The sequence below is a fragment of the Anastrepha ludens genome, chromosome 6 (assembly GCF_028408465.1).
Source record: "Anastrepha ludens isolate Willacy chromosome 6, idAnaLude1.1, whole genome shotgun sequence".
Taxonomy (NCBI): domain Eukaryota; kingdom Metazoa; phylum Arthropoda; class Insecta; order Diptera; family Tephritidae; genus Anastrepha; species Anastrepha ludens.
The window spans coordinates 62,478,500-62,490,907 of NC_071502.1; the positions used below are offsets into that span (position 1 = coordinate 62,478,500).

At 35.5% G+C, this 12,408-nt stretch overlaps 1 protein-coding gene across 1 annotated transcript; it reads right to left on the reverse strand.

The window, feature by feature from the left end:
* Positions 1-7,192, reverse strand: LOC128866709 (uncharacterized). Its single transcript, XM_054107623.1, has 2 exons — positions 7,075-7,192; positions 1-511 (listed from the first exon to the last, which is right to left on the reverse strand). Exons 1-2 carry the CDS (start codon positions 7,076-7,078, stop codon positions 81-83), a joined length of 435 nt encoding a protein of 144 aa, XP_053963598.1. The 5' UTR covers positions 7,079-7,192; the 3' UTR covers positions 1-80.
* Between the last annotated feature and the right edge of the window lie 5,216 nt (positions 7,193-12,408).

Below are 12,408 nucleotides of genomic sequence, written 5' to 3' on the forward strand. Positions count from 1 at the left end.
ATATTATAGAAAAAAGTTTTTATTCATTGCATTTGCTGTTTGAAACTGTTAATTCGAAGAGTCATTATCGCCAAAGCCGTTTAATTGCGCACCAACACCTCATAGTTGCTCAGGGACACTTCTTCACCTCCAAATCCAATATACAAACACCCCTGCGATGGATGGACCTTACCGGGTGTCAAACTGTCGGCGTGAAATCCACGACCAACATACAATGGTTCACCAAGGCTTGTTAAGCCACAGCTGACAGCGCCTGGCGGCACTGAGCCATTGGCATCGGGGACCCAATGATAGTGATGGCCAACCAATACTTCAAAATCATGTTTGTTCACCTCTTCACCGCCCCAAGCGACGTATGCTTGATGCTTGTTGGGTACAATTTTTGCAACCACTACATCACCCTTGTGGTATGCGCGACCAACGTAGATTGGGGCACCATCTGAATCGTGACCGGCTTGCACGGCGAATGGTGGCAAATCTGCTTCGATATTTGTCGATTCCCAGTGGTGGTCTTCAGTGTGTAAGAAAAATTTTTATAAAGAGGAATTAATATAGTTAACGTAAGAATGATCTGTTGAAAATTATATGTGCTTGTGTGTGCGTGTGTGTGTATTAAATTATTATTTTCATAGATATTAGAAGTAATCTGCTCAGTATACTATAAGCTAAGTATATAATTTCTCGTCATTTAATATATTTCGAAATTTTGCAATAATCGATGTTGCCTATTTAGTTAATTTAAAGTTGTGTTATTTCCTCGACAGCAATGGCAAACCTCCGACTGTATTTCTGCCATGAAAAAGCTCCTCATAAAAATATCTACCGTTCGGAGTCGGCTTAAAACTGCAGGTCCCTCCATTTGTGGAACAACATCAAGACGCACACCACAAATGGGAGGAGGAGCTCGGCCAAACACCCAAAAAGGGTGTAATTATATATATATATAAAGTTGTGTTGAATCATCAACCAATAAAATCTGCCAACAAATAAACAATTGAACGTTCTTTAGTAATTTCACTTACACATAAATTTGTTATTGCATACTTATAAAGAAATATACATACATACATATATAATCCCCTTATCACCATTGCATTTGCTCGCGTTGAGTGTGAATGCCATAAAAACTAATCTATATACAAATCTACAATACATCGATAATCACTACAACAAAAAAATCATGGAAGTGCATAATTTTAAGTGGGCACCTTGTAACTGCTTCGAAATTGAGTGTGCTCAAAAAATGAGTTAGTATCAAGGCGAATCTATATCGGTAGATCAGCAGATCTGTCTTATTTTTTTTTTCTTACGGTTTGGTATTTTTAATGTGACATCTTCTTTGTTGTTGTCTTGTTTGTCTACTTTCTTATTGCAATTTTGCATCAAATTACCCAATTGCAAAAAAAAAAAAAAAAAAAAATGCAAATGTTGTTGTTGTGAATGTTTGTCATGGTCAATACAACGTAATTTTATTATTTACATTTTTCACTTGAAAATTCTTAGAATTGTCTCTTTTATCTAATCTATCAATAAAGTCGATGAAAATGGAATAGAGTCGGTAACTTTTAGTAAGAGCAGAAGCCTCATCATTTTTACACCCAAATTCGGTACGAATTAAATTGAATAAGGGTGGTGAGTTTCTACAAATGTATTTGAACTTTTTGATTTTTTTTTAAGTTTGCGAATCGCGTATATTTACATGTTTACGAATGCACCTGCAAAATATATATTTATGTTTAACAGCTGCTTGACAATAACAATTTACGCATAGCAAGATTGCATTCCCTGTTTCGTAATTTTACAACACATCCGAGTTCGATACGTCAATCGCATTATCTGAATGGCATACGAATTGCGGACTTTTCAATTCACAATGGTTTTTAAGCTCTACTGTAGGCCTCTTTTTTCGCCAAGCGTTAGCCAGTGGCTAATAGATCAAGCAAATATGTATAAATAAACATACCCTGGCAGCGTAGGAATAGAGCTGCCTAAAATTACATTTGTTTGTAAAATAGTGAATCGTACCAGTTTTAGGAGGCATAACCAAACTCGCTATCGGCGAATCCTACTCGATAACTTTGTTGTTGTTTTTATAGGCAAATTTTTAGTCAAGTGAGCCGAGCAGAGAGATAGCGAGCAGAGAAGTGGCGAATAGAAGATGCCTTGTGTTTTGGATTGTATTTTTGATTCACTACAAATATGGAATTGTTAAAATAATTAAAAAAAAAAAAACTTGAATAAAGCAAAATCTAACATATACGGACTTTGTTTTTCTATTTAAGTTCAAGTGATAGCGAATGATATCAGAAATTAATGAGGCAGCTAAGGGATCCTAGTAGTCGATTCGCACTGCTGCTTAATTCTTTTTAAAATGTTTATTTAAAAGCCATTCATAGCATATTTTTGAAACAATTTCGTTTGATAAGAAATCCTAAAGCGAGTAAGCGAGAAAGCGAAAGCCGTGCCTCCGATACTACAATTAGCAGCCAATCAGTAGAAAGCCACGTTAATCCATCGTCCGTGGTAGTAAGTGACTACCTCCTTGGAATGTGCCCCAGCACAGTCTTTGAAATAATATCGACGCTGCTGCAGCTCGTTTAGCTACGGGCTCAATTTATTATAATTAGTTTTAAAATAACAAACTTTTTTTTTTAATTTTAATTTATTTACAATAATTTCAGTTCACTTAACACAGTTTCTTATCTCTTGTATCCTCTATAACCGCAATCTTTATAAGTGTCAATGTTTTAAATTTTTCAACTTTTGCATGCTCTCGAACTCAATCCAGTGAATGGATGAGAGTTGGCATGAAGCGTACGTTCAGTGATACGTTCACGGATTTCTTAATCCCGAAACATGTGTAATGCAGTACGTTCACGTACTCTGTGGGCAAAAAGTAAGGTGAATTTATTTGTCAAACTTCGCGGGATTAAAATTTCGCTCTAGTTATTTTTTTCATGAGTTGGCAGCACTGTTAATAACATCTGGGCCAACTTTCATGTGAATGTCATTATCAGTAATATATTTACGCTTGTGTTTACCAAACGACCAAGAGGGCATTTTTCGATTTTTACAATGTCTGATTTGATTGAGCAGAGAAGTGCCATCAAATTTTGTTTGCGGAATGAAATTTCGGCTGCGGAAACGTTTAGCATGTTGCAGAAGGCTTTTGGTGATTCGACCATGTCGCAGAAAAATGTTTATAAGTGGTACGAAGACTTCAAAGAGGGTCGAGAACGTGTTGATGACTTCGAGCGCTCCGGACGACCATCGACGTCAACAGATGACCAACACGTCAATAAAGTGAAGGAGTTAGTGCTCAAAAATCGTCGGTTGACTGTTAAAGACCTTACTGATATGATCGGAATATCAGAAGGATCTGTGAAAACCATTTTGAAAGACCATTTGGGCCTACGAAAAGTCAAATCTCGTTTGGTACCGAAAACTCTCAGTTTCTTGGAAAAAAATCGACGCGTTGATGTGTGTGAAACAATGCTTTCAGACTATCAGAACAAGCTCAAATGCATCATTACGGGAGATGAGGCTTGGATTTATGCTTACAACCCTGAAACAACCGATCAATCAAGCGAATGTCGTGCTAAAGGCGAGGCCAGACCGAAAAGAGCACGTCAAAGTCGTTCGAAGATTTTCGTGGTGTGGTGCACTATGAATTCCTTCCACCTGGCCAAACTGTTAATAAGGAATATTATTTGAGCGTTATGCGTCGTTTATGTGAAGCAATTCGTCTAAAAAGACCAGAATTATGGGCCAACAACTCTAGGTTTTTGCATCACGATAATGCACCGTCTCACACTGCACTCGTTCTTCGTGACCATTTCGCCAAAAATTCCGCGCATATCGTTCCGCAACCACCGTATTCGCCTGATTTGGCTCCGTGTGACTTCTGGCTATTCCCAAAACTCAAGAGACCACTCCGGGGAACGCGTTTCGAGTCGATTGAGGAGATAAAAGCAGAATCGAAGAAGGTGCTGATGGCTATACCGGAAATGGACTATTTGGCATGTTTCGGGGATTGGAAAAATCGTTGGCATAAGTGTATTTCATCGAGAGGGGATTATTTTGAAGGGGATTAAATTGATTTACAAGAATAAAAAAAGATTTTTCATTTTACAATCATATTCACCCTACTTTTTGCCCACAGTGATGTCGTAATCCCTAATATGCATTTTTCAGTGACTAGTTGTGCGTTGGGCAGCTGCCGTAGCCGCATGAGTTGGTGCGTGACTATCATTCGGAAGGTTTGAATTTCCGTCCATGAAACACCATGAAAAACCATACACCTTTCGGAGGCTGTGTAGAGTTCAATGAAATTTGAGAAGAAGTTCGGTCAAATATCAAATAAAGGGTTATAAGCGCCAATCGTATATTTACATGCATATATACAGGGTGGCTGATGAAAGCCGCTACCAAAAAAAAATTGAATAACTTTTTTTCTTTTTAAGTTATCTGTTCCATTTTTGTTTTAATTTGCAGATTGATCTTTAAAATTTATTAAAATGGATAACTGGGACACGCAAACAAGAATTTGGATAGTCCGCCGCTATCACGCACTGGAGTCCGTAGTTTTGGTACAGAGAGAGAACAGGCGGATGTTTAGCGGCGATCCCCCGAGCAGATGGACCATAATGAGACTGGTGAATAATTTTGCTGAGCAAGGAACAGTCGCAAGAAGGCCTTATCATCGAAACCCACCAGTTCGGACGGAGGAAACGATCGCTGCTGTAGCTGCAGCTATACAAAGCAATCCAAGGGTTTCAACAAGAAGCTTATCTGCTCAACTTGGTGTCAGCCGACAGTCTTTGCAAACAATAATGCACAAAGATTTAGACTTATTTCCCTACAAAATTCAAATGGTTAACAAACTGAATGCAGCAGACTTGCCGATTCGCTTGGAATTTTGGCAGAAGATCCTGCAAATGGTGGAAGAAGACCAAAACATGTTAAACTGCCTTTTCATGTCTGATGAGGCCCATTTCGATTTAAACGGCAATGTGAACAAACAAAATTGTCGGATATGGAGTACTTCTAACCCACAGATACTCCACGAGGCGGAATTGCATCCTCTTCGCGTGACAGTGTGGTGTGCGGTTTCTTCACGCTGTATTGTCGGGCCTTATTTTTTTGAAGAAAATGGTCACACCGTTACGGTTACTGGAGACCGTTATTTGAAAATGCTGAAAGAATTTTTCTATCCAGAACTACGCTGAAAGAGAATTCCTTTCAACTCTGTGTGGTTTCAACAAGATGGGGCAACGTCTCACATAGCCCAGACTGTTATGACAGAGTTGCGACGAAAATTTCCCAATAAACTGATTTCAAGAAACTCCGAATTTCGTTGGCCCCCCAGGTCGCCTGACCTTACTGCACCTGACTTTTTCTTGTGGGGTTTATGTAAACAAGAAGTTTATAAAACAAAGCCAACAAATTTGGATGAACTAAAACAATCCATTCGGGCAACAATTGCGGCTATTCCTGTCGCAACTCTCAAAGCAGCAATGAACAACTTTTTACTAAGATGCCGCACTTGTGTCAACGAGCATGGGGGGCATTTAAATTCAATTATTTTTAAAACTAGTTAAGCTACATTTAATAAAATTTAATGACCTTCAACTTGAAAAAAAAAAATAAATGAATTCCATAGACTAAAAAAAAAGTTATTTGAGTTTCTTAATGTAGCAAAATTCATCAGCCACCCTGTAAGTTGTAAATTCGCGGATGGGTCGATTTATGTTCAGAATTAAGCCGTAAATTTATGCAGACATTTTTTAAAGATTGTTTACGAGGCGGATTGTTTACGCAGGATGCACGATATACGAACCTTTTAAAAGTTTAAACAAACACCTTTATTCATTCTTTAATTATTTTCTAAATAATATCTCTTTTAACAAATGTTATCGTTTTTTCTTTTCTAGTTGCTGTGATTTAGTTAAGCAACTACTTGGTAAGAGCGTCAGGATACAAAATTCTTCTCAAGTTATTATTCGCATGGGTATTCGGGTGTACATTACTAAAAAAAGTATAATCGCCATTCTAAATATAATATATTGAAAGGAATATAGAATGGCGCAAAAGTAATCATCCAATTTTGGTTTTAAATAACTTTTTCATTATAGACAAAACAAACAAAAAATGATTTTTTTGCGATGGAAATCTTTATTTTGACCTTTAAGCGCTCCATTCCTAGTCGTTTTGTATACTGCAGCTGTCTAATTCACAAGTGTCAAATATGATTGACGTACGAAGCCATTTGGAAAAATTATAAATTTTCCCATAGCGTGATTAATTTCGCGCCACTTTATACATACAAATTATGTATGCATATCTAATTTTCTAAGATTATTTAAAACAACCGTAATCTGAACAAACTTATGTTACCCTTACGAGAAAAAGTGTTACCTGCCTACTTTCACCTTCTTTACTCAGTCATATCTTTTTTATCACTTTTGCTTGATACTTTTAAAGAAAAATGGAAATTTTGATATCTTATTAGTTAAGAAATGACATAGAAAAACCATTAAACACTTCGATCGATTGCGTATAGTTCTAAGAATTATTTTTAAATGCGGAAATGATATCAATTGCTTTTATAAGTACAAATACATACATATATATGTATGTTCAATTAAAAGTCTGTGCATATATACATTTTACCGTTTTTTTTCTTAAATACTTGCGTAAATGTTTACCTGAACAAAACACCGCTCAAGAACACAATAAATTTTTGGCGCTGATTAGTTATGCAAAACTAATTTTTCGGAACAGCTCAAATTTAGTTTGCTGCCTACATACATGTAGCTTAAAAATGGCAAGGAAACCAACTTCAAAGGCTTTGAAACTAATACAAGACATAAGAAAACTAAAATGTTGCATCCCCTTTTAATATCACTACTAAGTTCACTTTATCATTGAAACTTCTGGTCTTTTATGTATGTAAGCAGGTAAATAAAAAACCAAACTATTTTGCTCTCCTCTTAAATATATTCACATCATATTAATTGATTTTGATGTTAGTCACACAATTTTACAAGAAAAAAAATTATTAGTTTTGCTCACCCATTAGATTAGTTTTTATGCCTTATGTGGTCAATGACTTGCGAATAATAAGGTCAATATTTCCGCACTTATTCGTTGTAGCTCTGCACTTGTGTGCTATTTAGGCTTTGAAGTCGCAACTATAACTGTATACGAATTTGTAGCAACTGACAAGTTGTAACCAAAAGCGTACAGTGATGCGTAAACAATTAGCACACCTTTTGATTTATTGAAAAAATGGAGGCAAAAAATTACAGGAAAAGTCAAGAAAATTTGATTAGAACATAACGATAATAAGATATTGTTTTCCTTATTTAAATATAAATTTTTAATAATCCTGTGGTTTACAAACATACAAGCATTGGAGCGCGTAAAGGTCAAAATAAAGATTTCCATTACCCCAAATTATTTTTTTATTAATAAAAAAACTTTTTAAAAGCAAAATTGTAGGATTCATTTTGCGCCACCTTTTATACATATACAGTAGGTTCTGTTTTTATGCGGTAGATACGTTCTGCAAGAAACAGCATAAAAAAGCTACGAGTTCTTTAGTAAAACTATAGATACGTTTCAAATGCTAAAACCGCATAAATCTGAAATAATGTAATAAAATCGCATAAAAAAAGGCACTAGCCCCATATTATAACTATAGATACGTTCCATAGACCGCATGAATCTGAAATAATTAAATAAAATCGCATAAACAAAATATTGTATTTTTGAAAATTATATCTTTATTTAAGAAACGTCAGAATCGAAAAATAAATTTAAGTCAGAAATAGAATCAGACAATACCCACATGTTGCGCGTTCGTTTAGGATTTGGCGTAAAATCACTTTCGTCACTGTAGGAAATGTACACGTCTGATCTAGATAGTTATGCAGGCGGTTCCATACTTGTAGGGTTAGCATTTCTGATGTAATCTGTGATGAGTTTTTGCTTAGCTGGTTTAGAATCTTGTTTATATGTACAATTCCCGATAGGTCGACATGCATTTTGTAATTTAAAAAAAAACCGCACTATTTCAAAACCGCATAAAAAAAGCCGCATAAAAACAGAACCTACTGTATTGCAATTCAAGTATGAAATACATCAATCAATCCATTTTTTTCCTTTAAGTTCTTCTCTTGCGATGTTTATAAATTGTTAGTAGCCATACAAAAGTTATTGAAAAACAAACCGGATGATTAATTTTGCGCCACCTTGTATGTATTACGAGCCAAATATAAAATAAATAGTTATTAACCTCTGTAATGGCATTTTTACAATCTTCAAAATACTGCAGAAGATGCAAAACGGACTCACTCGTAAATTTAAAAAGCATAGGAAACAGGGTATACTCGCCTGCACCTTTGAAGTTATCAGACTAAGATTTTATACTTCATTAAAGCTTCGAATTTATAAGCATATCTTTATTTACGAATACCTACATATACTAAGTTAATACATACAGATATAAGGCCTTTTCTATTCGCCATTTCCCAGTTCGCTATCTATATGCTCGATTAACTTGACGAAAAATTTGCATGTGAAAGCAACAACAAAGTTATCGAGTAAAATTCGCCGCTAGCGAATTCGCTATAGCTCATTAGGTCGCACTGCCTTACCAGCACATGTAATTTAAGGCAGCACTCTTCCGACATATGTTCATTTGTTTCATCTATTCACCACTTGCTAAGCCTTGGCGAAAAAAAGGCCTATAATAGAAATTATCTCTTCTTCTTAATTGGCGCGATAACCGCTTACGCGATTTTGGCCGAGTTCAACAAAGTGCGCCAGTCGTTTCTTTCTCGTACCAACCGGCGCTAGTCGAAAACACCAAGTGAAGCTAAGTCCTTCTCTACCCGATCTTTCCAACGCAGCGGAAACCTTCCTCTTCCTCTGCTAGCGCCAGCTGATACCGCATCGAATACTTTCAGAGCCGGAGCATTTGTTGCCATTCGGACAATTTGAACCAGTCAACGAAACCACTGGATCTTTATTCGCTGCGCTATGTCTATGCCGTCGTAAAGCTCATACAGTTCATTGCTCCATCGCCTGCGATATTAGCCGTTGCCAACGTGCAATGGTTCAAAAATCTTGCGCAGAAACTTTCTCTCAAACACTCCAAGCGTCGCTTCATCGGATGTTGTAATCGTCCATGCTTCTGCACCATAAAAAATATTATAAAAAACTAAAAATAAATTAAATAAACTTAGTGCTGTGCACTCTATTCCCTTTTTTCATTCTTTAGTGTACTACTTTAAATTCCTTTTTTTATCAGTTTTATACAAAGCGAAAAATATCAGATAAGATAAGCAGAGGATACACAGACTTATAGATTTTTGGGAAGAACTCTCATGGCTGTACAATAATTTCCCTTTTCTTAAATGCAGAAACGCAAAGCGTTATAGAAATTTCTTAAACTGATACGAAAAAAAATAATTTTGAAATTATTTAAATGTTAAATACTGTAGGCAAATATCGACTAGTACTATTTATAAATTAAATAATCAGTATTGATGAAGTTCTCACATAGCTTTCTGTTCAGAGAGTCCATATTATCAGAGAATGTTAATTGCTTCGCCTGTGAAATGCCAGATATATGTAGTATTCGGTTTTTAGCTCCATGGGTACATCTCTTGCAGAAGTTTAGTGTAATCTATTTTAAATTCTGGTTTCTCACGTAGCTACAAATACATACATACGAGGTGTGTTCAAAAAGTATCGCGAATTTGTAATTTTCGCAGGTTACGTTTATTCGAATTTCGATTTTTTTGTGGCGATATGTTGGCCATTTTGAATGTTCAGTTAATTGTTGACAGCTGCTTTGCTTGCTCTTCAAAAAGATAGATCAAAGAACCTGTAAACAATTTTGTGTGAAAAACGAAGTTAAGTGCGCGGATGCATTCCGAATGTTGACTGTGTCATACTTTGGACCAAAGCAACGTTTATCGGTGGTGCAAAATGTTCTCAGATAAAAGATAAAATAACACAGTGTGACAAAAAAAAAAAAATTAAATATACTTTTATGGAGACCTAGCACAACTTGTGGCTATAGAAAAACTAAGAAAAATGGTATAGGAGAAATTTCCAATACACCCCCAAAATCTCATTTTATGGCCATAAAACCGTTTTTCAGTAGGTTGATGTGAAGAATAACTCCTAACTTCGCCAATTTCCATCCGATTTCGAATTTGCTTTTTTAGTTCGAAAGAACAAAAACAAGCCTTTTGACAGTGTGTTGACATTTTTTCTGAAATGACAACTGACGAAACTGTAGACGGAAGTATTTGGAATTTTTATATTTTTTCTCTATTTTTTCAACTTTGACATAATTTTTACGATATTATCCGATATTGAGGATTTTTTTCAGTACCCTATTGTTACAGTAAATTTAATTTTGCGTCAAATGAGCTATATTTGACTGTAATTGAATTAAAATTAATAAAGTTGTGTGGGTTTTAAGATTTTTTCTTTTTTTTTTTACTAATTTGGTATGTAGGTATAGCTTACGCTAAATGGGAATAAAGAGGTGTTTTGATGCGTTATTATAGATACGTAATATTTATTGGAGTGTATATGTATACATAAGAGTACACTGTACTGCATACAACAGAACTGGTTAGAACTTACGAAAATATCTGATATATTATAGCACAAACCTAAACCGCCCCCAATATATGTACTTAAGGAGAAAAAATTCAAACACGCTTGTAAACAATTTAGCAAAGTTATTAAGTGAAAAAAATTTTCATGTTGTCTCTGTTATGAAAGGCAACATACATGAGACCAAAATCCAAGTTTATGAGGAAGCAAATTTTAGGAACTTAGTAAATAATTTCGATTCGAATGGCGAAGTAACAGTACGACACGTACCAGCTTAAAAGCAGTAAGGGACTTGTAGTAATTCTGAAAAGAGTTGAGCATAATGTAGATCCCTCCGAAATGAAGCTCGCACTTGAAGAAGCGGGACAAGCTTTCTGGATACCTGTAAAAAAGATTCTTGGTTTATTTCAAGCATTATTTGCCGTGCCGACTTAAAAGGATCTGCTTTGCTCTTGCGTATTATAGCTCTATCCACATTAACATCAGTTTCTCGCGGCTTCGGATTTTTTTTTCGGTTTTTGCTTAGATAGGATGAATCTTTCTTAACTAAATTAAGAGCATTAAATACCCTTTTCCGAGAGCTCATCATCATTTCAGCTATTTCTGTTTTCCGTTTTGACTCATACGGTATATAAGAGCTCTTTTCTCCGGCGTGCAATGTTTTCCACGTCCCATTTTTAGTAATTATTTTAAAATTTTATTTAAGAAACAAAAAATTATACTAAAAATCGCTGAAACAATACCAAACAATTAAAGTTTTACTCTCCGCTGCACAAGTTAAAATGTGCTATTTTTGTGTCCACTTCAAAACAGCAATAAGCATAAATAAAATAGATAGCAAAAAATTTCATCGAAAAAAAAACGGTAAATTCCGAGCATAAATGTAAGCTTAATAACGGTAATAAATGTAAACAAACACATTTTTTTGATCAAAGCAGAGTTCGTACTAAAAACTTAACTTAACATGCAAGGTTCCCATTTGTGCTATTTATCTGTCCATAGCTGTATATATGTACTCATATAAAAGTCAACGTTTCCTTAAAGAACTATAGTGAAAGCGATAGGCAGATATGCACATTGACTGAACTAATGCATGGAGCTGTTAGAACAGCAGTGGCCACAATTAGCAAAAGTGGGGTTATTTCCCAGCGGAACAATGATGAGACTATAGAAGATTTAGTTAAAAAGAAACGAGAGCTGAGAAGGTCTTGGCAACAATATCGTTCTCCAAAATACTAGAAATGGTTGTCTGAATACACAGTTAAACTGCATTGCGCTCTTAAATAAGAAAAGGGGAGGGATCTTCACGAACATGTTGGCGAGCATCTTCGACGTTTGGAGCCCACTTTAAGGATTGTGAATTAAGCTCGAAAAAGTATATTATCTAGTTAGAACCGCGTGGAGAAAAATTTAATTATGGACGGCTGATGTCCGCACGAGGAGATGTGGTGGACTCGTTTTATGAATGAAAGAGCTTTGCTCCCAAGAATATGCGATTGTGTCTATGAATGAATTAGTTTTTGTTGCGCTGTATAACATTTTAGCATGCCGCCAATACGACTATGAAGTTATTTTATTTTTGTAAGCATAATATTATATTTGGAATTTCGGCTGGTGGACGAGAAAAACGTACAGAAGCAGCATTAAACGCATGTATGTATGTATGTACACATACATATGTATATAAATACAGTGCACTCGCGATAACTCGAACTAATTAAAACAGGCGCTGTTCGATTTATCGAATTTGTTCGACTTATCAATTGA